The sequence below is a fragment of the Poromitra crassiceps genome, assembly GCF_964638095.1.
Source record: "Poromitra crassiceps genome assembly, chromosome: 30".
Taxonomy (NCBI): domain Eukaryota; kingdom Metazoa; phylum Chordata; class Actinopteri; order Beryciformes; family Melamphaidae; genus Poromitra; species Poromitra crassiceps.
This window is the reverse complement of record NC_139652.1, coordinates 5257311-5279015: the sequence shown is the minus strand read 5'-3', so window position 1 is coordinate 5279015 and position 21705 is coordinate 5257311. Positions and strand designations below refer to the sequence as shown.

At 46.8% G+C, this 21705-nt stretch overlaps 1 protein-coding gene across 1 annotated transcript in view; it reads right to left on the bottom strand.

Moving 5' to 3' along the window:
- lrrk2 (leucine-rich repeat kinase 2) overlaps nucleotides 1–21705 on the bottom strand; it is a gene marked incomplete at its 5' end in the record, with an annotated part of 86077 nt that overhangs the window by 7567 nt on the left and 56805 nt on the right. The window contains 15 exons of the mRNA XM_083663295.1: nucleotides 1–42; nucleotides 246–318; nucleotides 1234–1427; nucleotides 6235–6447; nucleotides 7874–7974; nucleotides 9979–10149; nucleotides 10560–10720; nucleotides 11456–11646; nucleotides 14933–15045; nucleotides 15598–15744; nucleotides 16685–16876; nucleotides 19265–19411; nucleotides 19910–20064; nucleotides 20390–20577; nucleotides 20926–21014. The exon at nucleotides 1–42 is cut by the window's left edge and continues 149 nt beyond it. Of these exons, the coding sequence (XP_083519421.1) occupies nucleotides 1–42; nucleotides 246–318; nucleotides 1234–1427; nucleotides 6235–6447; nucleotides 7874–7974; nucleotides 9979–10149; nucleotides 10560–10720; nucleotides 11456–11646; nucleotides 14933–15045; nucleotides 15598–15744; nucleotides 16685–16876; nucleotides 19265–19411; nucleotides 19910–20064; nucleotides 20390–20577; nucleotides 20926–21014 (2177 nt within the window). The remainder of the gene's footprint in view (nucleotides 43–245; nucleotides 319–1233; nucleotides 1428–6234; nucleotides 6448–7873; nucleotides 7975–9978; nucleotides 10150–10559; nucleotides 10721–11455; nucleotides 11647–14932; nucleotides 15046–15597; nucleotides 15745–16684; nucleotides 16877–19264; nucleotides 19412–19909; nucleotides 20065–20389; nucleotides 20578–20925; nucleotides 21015–21705) is intronic.

Here is a 21705-nt window from a genome sequence, read left to right as displayed (position 1 = left end):
GCTCCCTATGGAGAGCGTTTTGACTGGCTGCCCGTTCTGCTGCTGCAAGGAGGGCGGTGAGAGGAAAGTCAGGTGACACCAGGCTTATAGCCAACTGACACAACCAAGTGACAAGCCACTTGGTGGAGAATCATGTATGCATACATTTATAGCGTGGGAGAGGCCCCAGTGGAACTTCTTCACTATTCAAATCAGATGCAATATTGACCTGATATTACCTAATATTATTATTACCTAATATTTACCTTTAGGACAGAGTCTTCATAAACTGTCAAAACTCCATCTGCCGTTCCAACTAGCAGGTAATTCCTTCTTTGGCTGCAACGCAAAGAAAATATCAAGGAGCAACATTAACATGTATTGTAGATTCAGCAAAGCTATGGCAGTTTAGTTCACAACATGCACGCTGTAACTAGTTACACGCTGTTAACTAGTTACAGCATGTAACTAGTTACAGTGTGTAACTAGTTACAGTGTGTAAGTAGTTACACACTAACTAGTTACAGTGTGTAACTAGTTACAGTGTGTAAGTAGTTACACACTAACTAGTTACAGTGTGTAACTAGTTACAGTGTGTAAGTACTTACACACTGTAACTAGTTACAGCGTGTAACTAGTTACAGTGTGTAACTACTTACACACTGTAACTAGTTACATGCTGTAACTAGTTACACACTGTAACTAGTTACACACTGTAACTAGTTACAGGTGTAAAATATCAAGGAGCAACATTAACATCTATTGACGATTCAGCACGTAGTCCTGGCCCGAATTTGCCCTTGTTTTCAAAGTGCCAGCCTTTTGAAACGGTTTCCTGAGCAACTTGTTACCAGATGATGTGAAAACAAACCATCTGGCAGCATCAGGTTAATCTGACCCTACCTTATATTTTCATTTATAGGGTTCCTCCACATTTGACATGTAAACATGCTGTTGTTTTTCCACAAACCATAACTGACTGACTGACTTGACTGGATGTCATCATTTTGGCTCAATATGATTGAAGCTGATAGTGGGGAATGTGAAGGTCAACCAGGCCAGTCTACCTTGAGAGATATTCCTGTCAATACTAAATATCACTATATGCAAAAGTGGCCATACATACATGATGTAGTTGAATGTGTACTGGGACCAGTCACATGATCAATATTTCCCCCAATATGTATTGTACTTTGCAGACCAGCGTAGCGTTGGCCAGCAGGGGGCATAGTTGCGTTTAACTAGGCCACTTACGAGCGACGAGGGTGTGTGTGGAAGAAGAGTGAGGTGACAGCATCGGTGACGCTCTGCAGGTGGTGCCATGTCGACATGTCCTGACTGCTGATGACCACCAAGGAGCCAGACTGAGTACCTGCCACCAGCCAATCACAGGCCTCGTCCGGGATTTGGACTGTCACCACGCATAGGACAGGACTGGTGTCAATCTCCTGTTGGAGGGAGAGAACAACCTTGTGAATGATAGCTGCTACCACCTGGCATCTCCAACCTGGCAGGTTATAGCTGCTACCACCTGGCATCTCTAACCTGACAGGTTATAGCTGCTACCACCTGGCATCTCCAACCTGCCAGGTTATAGCTGCTACCACCTGGCATCTCTAACCTGTCAGGTTATAGCTGCTACCACCTGGCATCTCTAACCTGGCATGTTATAGCTGCTACCACCTGGCATCTCCAACCTGTCAGGTTATAGCTGCTACCACCTGGCATCTCCAACCTGTCAGGTTATAGCTGCTACCACCTGGCATCTCCAACCTGTCAGGTTATAGCTGCTGCCACCTGGCATCTCCAACCTGGCAGGTTATAGCTGCTACCACCTGGCATCTCTAACCTGTCAGGTTATAGCTGCTACCACCTGGCATCTCCAACCTGACAGGTTATAGCTGCTGCCACCTGGCATCTCCAACCTGTCAGGTTATAGCTGCTACCACCTGGCATCTCCAACCTGTCAGGTTATAGCTGCTACCACCTGGCATCTCCAACCTGTCAGGTTATAGCTGCTACCACCTGGCATCTCCAACCTGTCAGGTTATAGCTGCTGCCACCTGGCATCTCCAACCTGGCAGGTTATAGCTGCTACCACCTGGCATCTCCAACCTGTCAGGTTATAGCTGCTACCACCTGGCATCTCCAACCTGGCAGGTTATAGCTGCTACCACCTGGCATCTCCAACCTGGCATGTTATAGCTGCTACCACCTGGCATCTCTAACCTGGCAGGTTATAGCTGCTACCACCTGGCATCTCCAACCTGTCAGGTTATAGCTGCTACCACCTGGCATCTCTAACCTGGCATGTTATAGCTGCTACCACCTGGCATCTCCAACCTGTCAGGTTATAGCTGCTACCACCTGGCATCTCCAACCTGTCAGGTTATAGCTGCTACCACCTGGCATCTCCAACCTGGCAGGTTATAGCTGCTACAACCTGGCATCTCTAACCTGGCATGTTATAGCTGCTACCACCTGGCATCTCTAACCTGGCAGGTTATAGCTGCTACCACCTGGCATCTCCAACCTGGCATGTTATAGCTGCTACCACCTGGCATCTCTAACGTGGCAGGTTATAGCTGCTACCACCTGGCATCTCTAACGTGGCAGGTTATAGCTGCTACCACCTGGCATCTCTAACGTGGCAGGTTATATCTGCTACCACCTGGCATCTCTAACCTGTCAGGTTATAGCTGCTACCACCTGGCATCTCTAACCTGTCAGGTTATAGCTGCTACCACCTGGCATCTCTAACCTGTCAGGTTATAGCTGCTACCACCTGGCATCTCTAACGTGGCATGTTATAGCTGCTACCACCTGGCATCTCTAACCTGGCATGTTATAGCTGCTACCACCTGGCATCTCTAACCTGGCAGGTTATAGCTGCTACCACCTGGCATCTCTAACCTGGCAGGTTATAGCTGCTACCACCTGGCATCTCTAACCTGGCAGGTTATAGCTGCTACAACCTGGCATCTCCAACCTGGCAGGTTATAGCTGCTACCACCTGGCATCTCTAACCTGTCAGGTTATAGCTGCTACCACCTGGTATCTCTAACCTGGCAGGTTATAGCTGCTACCACCTGGTATCTCTAACCTGTCAGGTTATAGCTGCTACCACCTGGCATCTCCAACCTGGCAGGTTATAGCTGCTACCACCTGGCATCTCTAACCTGGCAGGTTATAGCTGCTACCACCTGGCATCTCTAACCTGTCAGGTTATAGCTGCTACCACCTGGCATCTCTAACCTGGCAGGTTATAGCTGCTACCACCTGGCATCTCCAACCTGTCAGGTTATAGCTGCTACCACCTGGCATCTCCAACCTGACAGGTTATAGCTGCTACCACCTGTCAGGTTATAGCTGCTACCACCTGGCATCTCCAACCTGTCAGGTTATAGCTGCTACCACCTGGCATCTCCAACCTGGCAGGTTATAGCTGCTACCACCTGGCATCTCTAACCTGGCAGGTTATAGCTGCTACCACCTGGCATCTCCAACCTGTCAGGTTATAGCTGCTACCACCTGTCAGGTTATAGCTGCTACCACCTGGCATCTCTAACCTGGCAGGTTATAGCTGCTACCACCTGGCATCTCTAACCTGGCAGGTTATAGCTGCTACCACCTGGCATCTCCAATCTGGCAGGTTATAGCTGCTACCACCTGGCATCTCTAACCTGGCAGGTTATAGCTGCTGCTACCTGGCATCTCTAACCTGTCAGGTTATAGCTGCTACCACCTGGCATCTCCAACCTGGCAGGTTATAGCTGCTACCACCTGGCATCTCTAACCTGTCAGGTTATAGCTGCTACCACCTGGCATCTCCAACCTGGCATGTTATAGCTGCTACCACCTGACATCTCTAACCTGGCAGGTTATAGCTGCTACCACCTGGCATCTCCAACCTGGCAGGTTATAGCTGCTACCACCTGGCATCTCTAACCTGGCAGGTTATAGCTGCTACCACCTGGCATCTCTAACCTGGCAGGTTATAGCTGCTACCACCTGGCATCTCTAACCTGGCAGGTTATAGCTGCTACCACCTGGCATCTCCAACCTGGCAGGTTATAGCTGCTACCACCTGGCATCTCTAACCTGGCAGGTTATAGCTGCTACCACCTGGCATCTCTAACCTGGCAGGTTATAGCTGCTACCACCTGGCATCTCTAACCTGGCAGGTTATAGCTGCTACCACCTGGCATCTCCAATCTGGCAGGTTATAGCTGCTACCACCTGGCATCTCTAACCTGGCAGGTTATAGCTGCTACCACCTGGCATCTCTAACCTGTCAGGTTATAGCTGCTACCACCTGGCATCTCTAACCTGTCAGGTTATAGCTGCTACCACCTGGCATCTCCAACCTGTCAGGTTATAGCTGCTACCACCTGGCATCTCTAACGTGGCAGGTTATAGCTGCTACCACCTGGCATCTCCAACCTGGCATGTTATAGCTGCTACCACCTGGCATCTCTAACGTGGCAGGTTATAGCTGCTACCACCTGGCATCTCTAACCTGGCATGTTATAGCTGCTACCACCTGGCATCTCCAACCTGTCAGGTTATAGCTGCTACCACCTGGCATCTCCAACCTGTCAGGTTATAGCTGCTACCACCTGGCATCTCTAACCTGTCAGGTTATAGCTGCTACCACCTGGCATCTCTAACCTGTCAGGTTATAGCTGCTACCACCTGGCATCTCTAACCTGTCAGGTTATAGCTGCTACCACCTGGCATCTCCAACCTGGCAGGTTATAGCTGCTACCACCTGGCATCTCTAACCTGTCAGGTTATAGCTGCTACCACCTGGCATCTCCAACCTGTCAGGTTATAGCTGCTACCACCTGGCATCTCCAACCTGTCAGGTTATAGCTGCTACCACCTGGCATCTCTAACCTGTCAGGTTATAGCTGCTACCACCTGTCAGGTTATAGCTGCTACCACCTGGCATCTCTAACCTGGCAGGTTATAGCTGCTGCTACCTGGCATCTCTAACCTGGCAGGTTATAGCTGCTACCACCTGGCATCTCTAACCTGTCAGGTTATAGCTGCTACCACCTGTCAGGTTATAGCTGCTACCACCTGGCATCTCTAACCTGGCAGGTTATAGCTGCTACCACCTGGCATCTCTAACCTGTCAGGTTATAGCTGCTACCACCTGGCATCTCCAACCTGGCAGGTTATAGCTGCTACCACCTGGCATCTCTAACCTGGCAGGTTATAGCTGCTACCACCTGTCAGGTTATAGCTGCTACCACCTGGCATCTCTAACCTGGCAGGTTATAGCTGCTGCTACCTGGCATCTCTAACCTGGCAGGTTATAGCTGCTACCACCTGGCATCTCTAACCTGTCAGGTTATAGCTGCTACCACCTGGCATCTCTAACCTGTCAGGTTATAGCTGCTACCACCTGTCAGGTTATAGCTGCTACCACCTGGCATCTCTAACCTGTCAGGTTATAGCTGCTACCACCTGGCATCTCTAACCTGTCAGGTTATAGCTGCTACCACCTGGCATCTCTAACCTGTCAGGTTATAGCTGCTACCACCTGGCATCTCCAACCTGTCAGGTTATAGCTGCTACCACCTGGCATCTCCAACCTGTCAGGTTATAGCTGCTACCACCTGGCATCTCTAACCTGTCAGGTTATAGCTGCTACCACCTGTCAGGTTATAGCTGCTACCACCTGGCATCTCTAACCTGGCAGGTTATAGCTGCTGCTACCTGGCATCTCTAACCTGGCAGGTTATAGCTGCTACCACCTGGCATCTCTAACCTGTCAGGTTATAGCTGCTACCACCTGTCAGGTTATAGCTGCTACCACCTGGCATCTCTAACCTGTCAGGTTATAGCTGCTACCACCTGTCAGGTTATAGCTGCTACCACCTGGCATCTCTAACCTGTCAGGTTATAGCTGCTACCACCTGGCATCTCTAACCTGGCAGGTTATAGCTGCTACCACCTGGCATCTCCAACCTGGCAGGTTATAGCTGCTACCACCTGGCATCTCCAACCTGGCAGGTTATAGCTGCTACCACCTGGCATCTCTAACCTGGCAGGTTAGATATTTTGGACAGAGTTTTGAAAACTGTCCAATAGATGAGCTCACTGTGAGTCGTGTGACTTTGTAACTGAGCAGTGTGAAACTAAAACAACCAAATAGAAAAATGCAACAAGGTTTACTTTTCCACTAATGGTTCGGACCAAAGAAAACAAACAGTAGTACAGCAAGGCCATTCGTGCTGTGAATACCTGTGTAGTGGCTGCGCTGGTGTCCAGGTCCACGACTGTGACAGAGCCCAGCCTCTGGGTGGCGCTGCCCCCTCCCAACCAGACCCTGGGTCTGCAGGAGGGGCCGTCGCTGCTGCCAGGATCCACAGTGAAGCACTCTGCGTTGGAAGCGCGGGGAACCAACATCTCTCTCATCAGACACAGCATCTCCCCAGAGTTCAGCCTGTTAAACAACTGAACCAACATCTCTCTCATCAGACACAGCATCTCCCCAGAGTTCAGCCTGTTAAACAACTGCACCAACAGCTCTCTCATCAGACACAGCATCTCCCCAGAGTTCAGCCTGTTAAACAACTGAACCAACATCTCTCTCATCAGACACAGCATCTCCCCAGAGTTCAGCCTGTTAAACAACTGAACCAACATCTCTCTCATCAGACACAGCATCTCCCCAGAGTTCAGCCTGTTAAACAACTGAACCAACAGCTCTCTCATCAGACACAGCATCTCCCCAGAGTTCAGCCTGTTAAACAACTGAACCAACATCTCTCTCATCAAACACAGCATCTCCCCAGAGTTCAGCCTGTTAAACAACTGAACCAACATCTCTCTCATCAGACACAGCATCTCCCCAGAGTTCAGCCTGTTAACTCATTGAGTGCCAGCCACTTTTGGAGAATGGACGCTCCCAGTGCCAGAGTTTCAGAGCTTTTTTCAGTGATTTCTCGAGGCCCACAGAATATTGTGTGATATTACTATGTAAACACCGAACACGCAAAAAGAACGATGAGACTCTCTTCTATCATCAGCAAAAACAGGTTTATTGATATAATTTTCCGTTCTTTAGTTATCAGCCGAAGAAGATAGCTTGATTTAACCAAAAACAGCCGTTTTTTTCTAGAAGCTGAGATAATGAGCCTTTTGTGAAATTAAACATTTCAAGCACATCACTGACTCTGAAGCTAATTTTCTGATGTAGTCACACCTCAAAAATAATTTCCTTCAATAAAACAGTGAAGGCCAGGGAATTTTGTTTAGCAGAATAATATTTTTTAGCTGCAACCAGCAGCACTGGCCCCTGCGTGCGCTGCTGGTTGCAGCTTCTTGCTGGTTGCAGCTTCTTGCTGGTCTTGATTTGCTGCTGGTGGGCATCGGATATCATGTCTTGCGTTTGCCAATCCTGTCCTGCTGTCTGCGTCTGTCTGGGTCAGTGTTGTGTGCTGCTCTGCCCCCCCTGCCTCAACTTTCTCTAATCTGGAGAGCACTGTCGCCACCTAATGTCTGTAAAATAGGTTATACACATCCAATAGCTACAATATTTGTACAGGAGATAAAGGAGGCTTTGATCCACGTCCCACCGTCAAAAAACGTATTTGACGTCGATCGACGTCCTTGGCACTCTACGTCACTATTTACTTTGACGTCGATCGACGTCCTTGGCACTCAATGAGTTAAACAACTGCACACACAAAACAATACATGTCATGCTTTAATGTTGGCTTTTGAATGGGTCATCACTGGCCTTAAGACCACTGAGCCTGTCCTGTTTACCGAGACTCTCGTCTCCGTTATAAATGTCCTAAAGGTTCAATAAAGACAACGATACTAATACCCTTTAAAAGCAGCTAAAAATCCTTCCAACAGTCCTCCAACTCCTAACCTGAGCAGATGTGGGCCGATCCTGAGGACTTTCCTTCATGCAGTCCTTCATCAGGGCCTGGAGGCCCGGCCATGGGGAGCAGCCGTAGTGTGTCACTGGGTCTGTGGACAAGCCAAACGGATGGGAGCCTCAGGTGAGCAAATGTTCTTTGACCTGATTTTTTATCCCACTGTGCAGTCATTCGTAAGGTGGCAGTAAGTATCAAAATCATTATCTGTAGCATTCATAACTTGGATAATGACCAGAATTTGTTTCACCTATTTAGACTATAAATCTTGTACGCTCGATTCCTAGGGTGAAGACTCTGGACTCAAGTTGTTTGAATTAAACATCCCTGGCATGTACCTGGGTAACAGTGCCAGTTAGAGGCCCTGCAGTTTCATATTATTCATTTAAAGTGTAACTTACCCGCAAAACACTTTTTTCCAGCTTTTAAGCAATATATATGGCTTTTGGGGTGGTATGTGAAGGATTCTGGTCAAAATCTCCACATTTGAGACCAATCTGTTACAATTTTACAAACTCCTATCATTTCAGCAGCATAAGTGCCCTCTATGGGTTCAAACCTGCTTTTTTTATGGCCGATTTGGTACATCGTTACGTCACAGTGGTATTTGCGTGTGCCCCACTCATGTGAAAAATTATTTTTTTCCCATGTGATTGTAGTTCACGCGGCATGAGCCCTTTAAGAGCAATGGATCATGTGTAATCGCCTACTGTGGCTAATGTTAGCGGCTAGCTAGTTATGTTACATGGCAGTAAAACGCCACTGAATGACCAAATTGATATAACTTTTAACCATTTCGAGTAACAGTTTCCATACGGATCACCAGCGTTAGTTTGTTGTTTATAACGTGGCTGTATTGATCATTTATCATTCTCTATCTCTGATACACTGAAAATACTGGGAGGCGGGCCATAGCGTCTCTGTCGATGATTTGATTTGACAGTTCTGGGCACTGGCCAATCCTGGCGTGTCCACCCCCAAATCGATTGTGTTCTGGCGCAAAGCGAGTGGGTTCCAGGACGAAACAGGCTCGAGCCAACTACGTTATCTTTAGAGCAGCGCAGTACATACAATATTCCTGGAATGCGAGTTTAACTAAACAGTTACATGTCCTCCTGCATTCTACAACAAATAAAGACATTACAATTTGTTTTATTTTGTATCTTACATACTTATTGGCCAGGTTATGATAGTTTATTCTGCCAGGGTACAGAAGGGAGTATAGGCGGCCATCTTGCCTGCAGAGTTTTCAAATCAAGTAGAATACCGTTTTGCAAGAAGTCTGGGGGGGTCAGACCCCCTTTAATAAGATCAGAGGGGATCCATCCATCATGAAGAGTGTCACTTCATGAGATGCCACCATTTGAAGAAGAAAGCGTCACCTCTTACTAAATGCTTGTTAGCACAAACACCACAAGTTACATGAAAAGAGAGAGACAGTAGGTAACCTAAATCCTTGGTTTGACAGAATGACAAGACTTCTATAAACTGGATGCAGCATATTTTCGATGACTGATGTTCAGAGTTATTCTCTAAATGGATGTGTAGCACAGCAGCGCATTTTGAAATTGATCTCTTGAAATCACCTGGCACTTTCCCCTGCACTGCGATCTCTTACCTGGCAGTTTCCCCTGCACTGCGATCTCTTACCTGGCACTTTCCCCTGCACTGCGATCTCTTACCTGGCACTTTCCCCTGCACTGCGATCTCTTACCTGGCACTTTCCCCTGCACTGTGATCTCTTACCTGGCAGTTTCCCCTGCCCTGCGATCTCTTACCTGGCACTTTCCCCTGCACTGCGATCTCTTACCTGGCACTTTCCCCTGCACTGCAATCTCTTACCTGGCACTTTCCCCTGCACTGCGATCTCTTACCTGGCACTTTCCCCTGCACTGTGATCTCTTACCTGGCAGTTTCCCCTGCCCTGCGATCTCTTACCTGGCACTTTCCCCTGCACTGTGATCTCTTACCTGGCACTTTCCCCTGCACTGCGATCTCTTACCTGGCACTTTCCCCTGCACTGCGATCTCTTACCTGGCACTTTCCCCTGCACTGCAATCTCTTACCTGGCACTTTCCCCTGCACTGCGATCTCTTACCTGGCAGTTTCCCCTGCACTGCGATCTCGTCAAACTCGCTGGGGAACTTCATGCCATCAGAGATGCGCTCGCCGCAGGTCAGGAGGTCGTAGAGCAGCAAGCCAAAGGAGAAAACATCAGCCTGCTGGTTGTAGATCACATTCCCCCGGGCCACTTCTGGAGCTCGGAAACCTGCCCAACACACAGGAGGCACTTCATAAACCTTTATGTGCAGCCATAAAACAAGGAAGCGGAGTGATAATAATCCAAATTAAAGACTTTATCCGATAAATCACACGAGATGAGCTAGCTAAAAGGAAGAGAGCAGAGAGTTACATGGTAAAATATAAGATCCAAAATTGCAAAATTATTAACATATTTTTTACTTTGTGAGCATGCAGCATAACAATTAAATTGTAAACTGTAAGTGTGTTTTATACCGATTTACTTATTATTAAATTCCCTTTTTTCTTGCAGCACGCAGCTTGTTCAGAGGCCGGATGTTTCCAGACTCATTTGCAGTTGTTGTTAGTTGTTCTGGGTAAGCACTTCGATCTTAAATGTAAAGTGTATGACGTATGATGGTGGAGGAGGTGTGCTACCTGGCGTTCCCTCGGAGCTCCTCACCCCCATGCTGCAGCAGTACTGGGAGATGCCGTAGTCGGTGATCTTGGCGATGATCTCAGAGTTTGTCTTCAGGTTGAACAGCAGGACGTTGTGGGGCTTCAGATCCCGGTAGATGATCATGGATGAGTGGAGATACCTGCTCACACATAGGAAACAGTTCAGCGCTCCTACAGGTTACTTTTCAATAGTCCTTACTTAGTCCAGACTTGAGTTTTTCCACTGAATTTTAAATATGACTTTCAACCGAGTCATAATCTTAATAATAATCTTCAGGTAATGCAAAGGCAAGGTTATTCTTCATAACAACATATGTCACATTAAGTTAAATGGTATTGGGTTGACAATTACAAATACATTAGTATTTATTTGTATTCTATTCGACATGTTTAATGGGACTAAATATAACTTTTTGCACACTTTCACTGACCAATCATCAAACGTTTTAAATATCTGGAAATTGAATTTTTCATACTTGCAGATTTCCAAAACTTCTTAAACTAATAAATAAAATTGGAAATTGAAACTAAGAAATAAATGAAACAATTATGTGTTGGGTAAGATGAAACTAGCAGCAGAGTTAAGGAAGGTTACTTTCAAAATGTCATCAGTTATTGATTACCAGTTAAATGCTGAACATTGCAATCAGACTGGAATATAAGCATATTATCAGAATCATCATCTACACAACCAAGCTTAATATTACAAATTATGCAAAATTTTGATTGCCTCCCCAATCTCTTTAAACAAGGCATCTCACTACACGCAACACTTATTTCCCAAATGCATTTGTAACCATAATAGATTACAGTAAGAAAAAAACAAAAAAGTAATCTGAATAGTATAATCCCATTAGATGTAACGCTCTAAACACCTGAGTCCGTCAGCTACATGCAGGGCTATCCTGTGCTGGAGCTTTCTGTTGAGGCTGCCATGCTCGTCTTGAAACAGGGAGTCCAGGGATCCTCGCAGAGCCAGCTCCATCACCAGGACCTGGGGGGCCGGCCCGGCCGCCAACAGGCCCACCAGGCTGGGGTGGCGGAGGCGACCCAACACCGCCAACTCCTGGAGACAAAAGGCCAGTGAAGGGTGTGAAGAGGTTGAGGGGTGAAATGACAGAGGGACGCAGTACAGTCCTGTAGTTTAAAGAGTCATTCTGCACCTAGTTTGAGCTTCTCTCCCCCTACTGTCCGATGTTAGAAAATGCAGGACAGTTGGTGTGAAGAGCAGGGAAGAAGAGGGTGTTTTGGGTTGGTCCAGTTTCAGATGAGAAGAGGAACAGGGTGGAGCGTTCACAGGCATGTACAGTACACATGCTAGGTTGGGTTAGGATTATTATAATTTTGTTAACCAAATGATGTACTGTATCTAAGAGAATTGTCTTTGACCATGGCTGCATGTCCAACTGCACACCAGCTGCTCATTTTAACCACCAGAGGGCAAAACCGATGTGGGTTTAGTGCGATAAATACAGAATGTGAAAATGTGTGCTAAAATGTTGACCATAATGACCGGCATTGTTGTATTTCATAATCACATCGTTTAGTGTGGACTGAGACTTAAAGAAGGCTTATGACCAGAAGAGTCACTGGTTTGATTTCTCAGAGCAGCTGGGAAAAGTGGGAGTGTGGTTTAATCTTTACTCTTTCAATGACTTTCAAGGCTATTATATAGCCGCAGACAGTGGTCAACAATACAAGACTGTACTGGGCATAGTGTGTGTGTGTGTGTGTGTGTGTGTGTGTGTGTGTGTGTGTGTGTGTGTGTGTGTGTGTGTGTGTGTGTCTGTGTGTGTATGTATGCCTGAAACAATTAATCATTTGACAATTTGACAAGTTACTGTAAATAAATGGTTGACATGAGAGAAAAATAAACACGAACACACAGACTCACAGCACTGCTTATAACCAGAGAGTCTTACACTCAACCTTAATGACTCTTTAGTCCGGTAGTAAAAATGCTCTACAAAACCTGTCTGAGGAGCCTGTGGATGTAAAGCTCATACCTGTCTGAGGAGCCTGTGGATGTAAAGCTCATACCTGTCTGAAGAGCCTGTGGATATAAAGCTCATACCTGTCTGAAGAGCCTGTGGATATAAAGCTCATACCTGTCTGAAGAGCCTGTGGATATAAAGCTCATACCTGTCTGAGGAGCCTGTGGATATAAAGCTCATACCTGTCTGAAGAGCCTGTGGATATAAAGCTCATACCTGTCTGAAGAGCCTGTGGATATAAAGCTCATACCTGTCTGAGGAGCCTGTGGATATAAAGCTCATACCTGTCTGAAGAGCCTGTGGATATAAAGCTCATACCTGTCTGAAGAGCCTGTGGATATAAAGCTCATACCTGTCTGAGGAGCCTGTGGATATAAAGCTCATACCTGTCTGAAGAGCCTGTGGATATAAAGCTCATACCTGTCTGAGGAGCCTGTGGATATAAAGCTCATACCTGTCTGAGGAGCCTGTGGATATAAAGCTCATACCTGTCTGAGGAGCCTGTGGATATAAAGCTCATACCTGTCTGAGGAGTCTGTGGATATAAAGCTCATACCTGTCTGATGAGCCTGTGGATATAAAGCTCATACCTGTCTGAGGAGCCTGTGGATATAAAGCTCATACCTGTCTGAAGAGCCTGTGGATATAAAGCTCATACCTGTCTGAGGAGCCTGTGGATATAAAGCTCATACCTGTCTGAGGAGCCTGTGGATATAAAGCTCATACCTGTCTGAAGAGCCTGTGGATATAAAGCTCATACCTGTCTGAAGAGCCTGTGGATATAAAGCTCATACCTGTCTGAAGAGCCTGTGGATATAAAGCTCATACCTGTCTGAGGAGCCTGTGGATATAAAGCTCATACCTGTCTGAGGAGCCTGTGGATATAAAGCTCATACCTGTCTGAAGAGCCTGTGGATATAAAGCTCATACCTGTCTGAGGAGCCTGTGGATATAAAGCTCATACCTGTGTGAGGAGCCTGTGGATGTAAAGCTCATACCTGTCTGAAGAGCCTGTGGATATAAAGCTCATACCTGTCTGAGGAGCCTGTGGATGTAAAGATCATACCTGTCTGAGGAGCCTGTGGATATAAAGCTCATACCTGTCTGAGGAGCCTGTGGATATAAAGCTCATACCTGTCTGAAGAGCCTGTGGATGTAAAGCTCATACCTGTCTGAGGAGCCTGTGGATATAAAGCTCATACCTGTCTGAAGAGCCTGTGGATATAAAGCTCATACCTGTCTGAGGAGCCTGTGGATATAAAGCTCATACCTGTCTGAGGAGCCTGTGGATATAAAGCTCATACCTGTGTGAGGAGCCTGTGGATATAAAGCTCATACCTGTCTGAGGAGCCTGTGGATATAAAGCTCATACCTGTCTGAGGAGCCTGTGGATATAAAGCTCATACCTGTCTGAAGAGCCTGTGGATATAAAGCTCATACCTGTCTGAAGAGCCTGTGGATATAAAGCTCATACCTGTCTGAGGAGCCTGTGGATATAAAGCTCATACCTGTCTGAGGAGCCTGTGGATATAAAGCTCATACCTGTCTGAGGAGCCTGTGGATGTAAAGCTCATACCTGTCTGAGGAGCCTGTGGATATAAAGCTCATACCTGTCTGAGGAGCCTGTGGATATAAAGCTCATACCTGTCTGAGGAGCCTGTGGATATAAAGCTCATACCTGTCTGAGGAGCCTGTGGATATAAAGCTCATACCTGTCTGAGGAGCCTGTGGATATAAAGCTCATACCTGTCTGAGGAGCCTGTGGATATAAAGCTCATACCTGTCTGAGGAGCCTGTGGATATAAAGCTCATACCTGTCTGAGGAGCCTGTGGATGTAAAGCTCATACCTGTCTGAGGAGCCTGTGGATATAAAGCTCATACCTGTCTGAGGAGCCTGTGGATGTAAAGCTCATACCTGTCTGAGGAGCCTGTGGATGTAAAGCTCATACCTGTCTGAGGAGCCTGTGGATATAAAGCTCATACCTGTCTGAGGAGCCTGTGGATGTAAAGCTCATACCTGTCTGAGGAGCCTGTGGATGTAAAGCTCATACCTGTGTGAGGAGCCTGTGGATGTAAAGCTCATACCTGTGTGAGGAGCCTGTGGATATAAAGCTCATACCTGTGTGAGGAGCCTGTGGATGTAAAGCTCATACCTGTGTGAGGAGCCTGTGGATATAAAGCTCATACCTGTGTGAGGAGCCTGTGGATATAAAGCTCATACCTGTGTGAGGAGCCTGTGGATGTAAAGCTCATACCTGTCTGAGGAGCCTGTGGATATAAAGCTCATACCTGTCTGAGGAGCCTGTGGATGTAAAGCTCATACCTGTCTGAGGAGCCTGTGGATGTAAAGCTCATACCTGTCTGAGGAGCCTGTGGATATAAAGCTCAGATGCGTGTTTGTTGAAGATCTTCACAGCCACATCTTCATTCCTGTAGACTCCTCGATAGACAGTTCCAAAACCACCATCCCCTGTAAACAATGTATAACATGCTGCATTTGGTCATGGCATTATGAAGGATAAAAAAAAAGAAAAAGAAGAAGAAAACTCTAGTACTACTAATTTAAACAAAGTGAAAATGGATGATTACCTGCTCTAGCAAACGGACAGTAATAACTATATAAAGTAATAACTATATAAAGAAAAGGTTAAGCATACCCTAGTCTCAACGCCAGACCCATGAGAGTTCTTACGCTGATACACTACGTTACTGCATGCTGCAGAGCTCTCTCTGCGTCTGGGACACTTTCCCTCAGCTGGCTGCTTATGGGAGGGAACCGTTCACTTGGTCATATGCCAGTGATGGATTCAGTCCTCCTCAATCAGTAATGACTTTGCGATCAGATGACACGGGAGGCGCAGCCCATTTGCTCTCTTATCGGTGCTACGACCTGTCACTCATTCAATATCAACCCGCCTTCAAAAACCAGCAGTGGCTGTGAAGTGGCACAGACTCACTTATGTAGTATGCGGAGCGCAGCGATTCAACGTCATATTTGAGTCTGGGGAGAGACTAAGCCTACCCAGTTGGTTCTCCTTGGATAGGTCAACCTCCAGCTCCTCGTTGTCCAGTATGGTTCCTGCAGGCTGGTCACTCAGTATCAGGTCAGGGGCGATCTGAGAGATGGGCAGTGTGCACCGTGGATCCTCTGGGTTCACCAGCAGGAAATCTGTGGGTCATTAATATAACCATGAATACCACACGAGTGAATGTTTCAAGCTAAATGTCTCCCTCCACAGATTGAGACTAGAACGGCCGCACCGTGGATTTATACCTCCGCCATTAGTTCATTCTTGAGTCCAAATCGCCATTTGAGGCAAATTGGAAGAAATTCCGTCAAGGCACTCTGAACTCTGAACTTTGACCTTTAACCATCAAAATCTAATCAGTTCATCCTTGAGTCCAAGTCGATGTTTGAGGCAAATTTGATGAAATTCCGTCAAGGTATTCCTGAGATATCGCATTAACAAGCTTGAAAATGGCGTTCGAGAGCTCACAGTGACCTTGACCTTTGACCACCAAAATCTAATCAGTTCATCCTTGAGTCCAAGTCGATGTTTGAGACAAGTTTGATTAAATTCCATCAAGGCATTCCTGAGATAGCGCGTTAACAAGCTTGACAATGGCGTTCGAGAGTTCACAGTGACCTTGGCCTTTGACCTTTGACCACCAAAATCTAATCAGTTCATCCTTGAGTCCAAGTCGATGTTTGAGGCAAATTTGATTAAATTCCATCAAGGCGTTCCTGAGATATCGCGTTAACAAGCTTGACAATGGCGTTCGAGAGCTCACAGTGACCTTGGCCTTTGACCTTTGACCACCAAAATCTAATCATTTCATCCTTGAGTCCAAGTCGATGTTTGAGGCAAATTTGATGAAATTCCGTCAAGGCGTTCCTGAGATATCGCGTTAACGAACGGACGGACATACGTACGTACGGACGGACAATCCGGATCCATAATGCCTCCGGCCTGGCTATCGCCGGCGGAGGCATAAAAACAAACTCAAGTCTTCTGTGCCTTCTTTTCACAGACTAAGAAAGGATCAGCGTTCATGAATTCTAATCAACACAACAGGCACTATTTCTTGGGTTTTGACAGGAGAAGTACCATTGTCAAAATGGGGAAAGAGATCCTCCAACAGAATCTTGCTCCACTCCTGACCATCCTGGAAGCTGTAGAGGGCCCACTTCTTTAGCAGAGCCTCGCCACTGCCGTGGACGTCAGTGTTGAGCAGGCCGGGAAACCACTCCTCCAGCAGGGAGTCCACATGGTCCACCACCTGACCCAGCAAGATACGGCCTGCGGGAGCAGAGACGCTGGTTAGCATTTGGAAGGGACTATCACACACATCATTCATAGTAACATATTATCTGGACATTATTCTTGAAACAGGGAACTCAGTCAGGAACGCTCCATTTATTGCAACAAATGGAAGTACAGTTAACAATATTTGGCATAGTTCCGCATGATCTCCCTCTCAACCAATGCAGTAAAAGAATGATAGCCTTTGCTACGCTTCTGGCTAGAAGACTTATACTCCTTAAATGGAAAGAAAAGCTTCCTCCAACTTTCAATCACTGGGTTAGAGATCTTATGTATCATCTGACCCTAGAAAAAATTAGATATGCTACAAGGGATTGTGCTCTTGACTTTTACACCATTTGGCAACCAGTTCTGGACCAGGTAGAGAAAATGGACGCTTCAAGCGTCTCAAATATATAGACTTGCCCCTCCCCCCCATATTTCTTTAGGTTTTGTTTTGTCTTTGTTTTTTGTTCCTTTTTCTTTCCTTTCTTTATTTCATTTATGTTCTTTGTGTGTCTATTTGTTTATGATGCTCACCATTGATGTATTGTGATGTGTGACGGTGTAATAGTCTAGGGGGTTCTTGCGGGATGGGATTGTTTAAATGTACCAAAATGCATTTCAATTTGTATTTTGAATAATCTGTCCAAAAAAAACAATAAAAATACTTTGAACAAAAAAAAAATGGAAGCACAGTTATGTTTGGTGCTGATGGCTCCGCTCTTTACAGACGATGCTCCCTAATCAGGGAGCGCAATGCAGAATCGACCCGTGGGTACAAGAGTGAGCCCACAGGAAGACATTGAACACATGTTGAAGCTTTCAGCCATCAAACACCCTGAACTAGAAAGGTGGAGGTTGGGGTGGTGGAGGCCAAGCTTTGGAGCAGCAGCGATGTGTGAGGCAGCGTTGAGGAGCAAAGACCAGTGTAGAAGGCAACCATATTTAAATGCACCGCTTTGTTGTGAGAATGGATGTGATTGGTGAAGGATTAAACACTGACGATCCAATCAGCTGATTACAGCTGGGGCGTAGCCTATGACTTCCGTGTCCTGCATGCCCTAACTAAATGCACAGTAAATCAGAAATCATTTTAAAGGCAATTGCTGGACAAAAATCTTATTCATTATTAATAACTAGTGGACCCCTGGGAGTTAGACCACCCTGGTCTGGAACACAGTGATCTCCAAAGCCTAAATCACAAATGATATCACTTATGTATGAATTGGTGATGTCACCAGTGATGTCACTCGAGCAATTAATCGGCCCTAATTGCCTAATTAAAAAATCCAGCTCCGTTAGGTCACCTGCAGGGGGCGCTCTTTACACTTCCTGAAAGATTCAGGCCGATCCCACGTAAAATGGCATAGCTGTGGCCGAACACAATTCTGCTCACTCACTCACAGAAACGTATCATTCTTATTAGGCTTGGGAATCAATCCCAGAATGCAATGTGCAATTACTGATTGTGCAAGATTGCGCATTGCATTCTGGGATTGTTTTCTACCATATTGGTTGATTTACAACCGTAACGTATTCATAATATTGGCTACAAGAGGACGCTACCAGCCAATAGACCTTATTCGATTGACGTCACTCACGTACTGGCACACCCACCGCCGCCATATTGTTGACATAACGCAGCAGCTCTCAAGTGACAGCCTATGTAAGAGCAGCGTTTATAGGAAGCTAGCCGCTGTTAGCGTTACCTGTATCGTTCCAATTGTGTTCGGATGGTGACCTGCGTTAGGCATGGCTGTAGTAATGACAGCAATAAAGTCCCCGTGGTTTGTTTCTATCTCTACCGTCCTCAGACGTGAAGGGAGCGAGACTGAGGATACGTCAGCAGCACAGGAGATGTGTGGGTAGTTAGGAGAGACAGGTGAAACTTTCTGACAGCTCCTCACAGCAAAGTCTGTTCACCTCGTTCTTTTGTTTATTTATTACAGGCATTAACGGCAGCATACAAATAACAACTGTGGGGTTTTTATTGGTGTCATTAGCATCGCTATTTTGTAATGGAACAGAAACGACAATAAGCCTGTTACTAGTTGTCAGCTGCAGCGCTGTGTGCGCGCAGGACGGTATGTCAACAGTATGGCGCCGTCCAGGGTTAGCGAATAAGGTCTATAAAAGGAAGCGAACTTGACATCACATTCCCAAGCCTAGGCAGGTCACAGGTTTTAATCCCTGAAAAACATGGCAGAGGACAATAATGAATAACTGTGGCCAAAACATCTATGGTTGGACTGGGTGTAATACGCAGCTCTCCGATGTGAATGGATTCAAGAAGAAGGGCGGTGCTGATAAAACCCAGGCACGCTTAACACACTTTACGTCGCTAATTGAAGGTAAAGCTAGCAGGACGTTGCTGCGCGGTACCTTTGTGTGAGCAGGGCACCGTGATCTTGACGAAGCTGGCGGGGTTGTCCTCCACGGAGGCAGCCTCCACCAGGCAGTAGGCCTCAGGGGACCAGCTCAGGTACACGCCTCTCCTCCAGTAGATCCGATTGGGTCGCAGCATTTTCTCTGGATCACGCACATTACACCAGATATATAAGTGATTGGGTCCCTCTTAGAGTCTGTAACTGCTGAATTGCGCCCCCCCCCTGCTGAAACACTGTCAACTGAATACTGCATTTGTTTACATATTGATTTATGGGGCATTTGGGCTTTTGTGAGAAGGACTGACAGGCTATGACAATTTAAATAGTAACTACACCCCACCTACATTTGTGGTGAAGCCTGCCACCTAATGGTGAAAAGTAGGGTAGTGAACTGACCTTCTACTACCTTCTGCTTAGTGCTTATATACTACAGTAGATAGAAGGTCGGGTCAGCACCCACTTTTTCCACCAGTAGGTTGTCAGGCTTCACGAAACATTTTGGGTTTTGGGTGTAAAATGACATTCTGGTTTACGGTTTCTGGTTTTTGACTTTCCCCAAAGAATGTATGAAATGCGCCGACTCCCCCCCCTGCCTGGAATTCACCTCTCAAAGTCCCGTGAGCAGCAGCGCTCATGCTACCTCTGCCACGGAGCAGGTAGGAAGAGACCTCCAGCAGGCGGCTGATCTGGCGAGACCAGTAGCCCACGGGGAAGTAGGGCATCTCGTACAGACGCACGATCACCTCAGAGTTCTCACAGTGAGGCAGCTCGATCACCGGCCTGTGTTTGGACAGACTGTGGAGGACGGGATGCATGTTGGTTAGAGGCAAAAACAATGTTAGATTTTGTGATTGTCCTGATTAATTAAGTAATCCTTTCAGCACCAATACACACGCCATTCAATGTGTTATGTTCAGGCAGCATGCAATACTCTAACTGTTTGCAGGACAGGTATAGTGAGTGTACAGCAGAGCAATGGACCATACTATAGTTATACTGAATTAAATATGGGTGCCATTCTTATTTGGTCCCTCAAAGAAGGCTGTAGCCAAATTAACAGACAGTTGTATTTACAGTGTTAAATATACCTGCTGGGTATTAGGAGCTGGGTTTAATATACCTGCTGGGTATTAGGAGCTGGTCATCTCCGAGGGGCAGGGCGATCTGGAACTTCTCCAGCAGCTTGAAGAACTGGGTCAGGTGGCTCTTCGGGAAGCATTTGCTCTCAAACAGAAACTTCTCCACCAGGGAGCGCTGCAGCACTCCTTTAGGATGCTCCCACGAGCCACAGCTCTTCAGTGTCAGTTTCTAGACAGAAGAAGACAACAGGTGTTTTTGTCTGGTTATGTGGTTTTTTTAGCTCTTCAGTTCATGGCCACATATCTGATGTTGTTTCTAAAGTTAAATTTACAGCTCAGCCTTACATAACTAAAACCTTTCTAAACTTACAACTTTCCCTGTTTTAAGAGACTACACACCCTCTATATATGATTGTGTGTGTGTGTGTGTGTCTGTACTGTATGTGTGTGTGCGTGCGTGTGTGTGTGTGTGTGTGTGTGTGTGTGTGTGTGTGTGTGTGTGTATGTGCGCGCGCGTGTTGTGTGTGTGTGTGTGGGCTGAGGAGTGTGTGAGCCTCAGGTGAGATGTGCAGGCTACCTGTGAGATGATGTTGCACAGCCACTGTGGGTCGATGAAGTAAAGCTCTTGGAGCTGAAGTGCAGGATCATCAAAGTGCAGGAGAACCCCTACAGTGACAGAGAGGACAAACACAATCAGATCTGCTTAGATTGAGCTCAGACCAGTGTGTTTACTGTCGATCTAAAGAGAAATACATATTATAAATACATACAAAAATACATGTATTTTTTTTTCTTTTTCCCCGCCATATTCTCCCCAATTGTACTTGGCCAATTTTCTCCCTGCTTCACCCCCTGCTCCACCCCCTGCTCCACCCCCTGCTTCACCCCCTGCTCCACCTCCTGCTCCACCCCCTGCTCCACCTCCTGCTCCACCCCCTTCTCCACCCCCTGCTCCACCCCCTTCTCCACCCCCTTCTCCACCCCCTGCTCCAACCCCTTCTCCACCCCCTGCTCCACCCCCTTCTCCACTCCCTGCTCCACTCCCTGCTCCACTCCCTGCTCCACTCCCTGCTCCACTCCCTGCTCCACCCCCTGCTCCACCCCCTGCTCCACCCCTGCTCCACCCCCTGCCAACAGCATCTGGCAGAGAGCTCAACAACATGGGAACGATCAAACGAGTTTTCGGACACTACCTCACTTGAGGTAATTAGTGAAGAGAGGGACCCTGGAGCACATGGGTGAGGGGCGCTGCCGCTGGCGCCGTGACCAAGTCCTACAGGCCATAGCGGACACCATCTGCAGTGGGATTAATCACTGCAAGCGCCTCCGCCCAGTGAAGAGATCCATCACTTTTGTC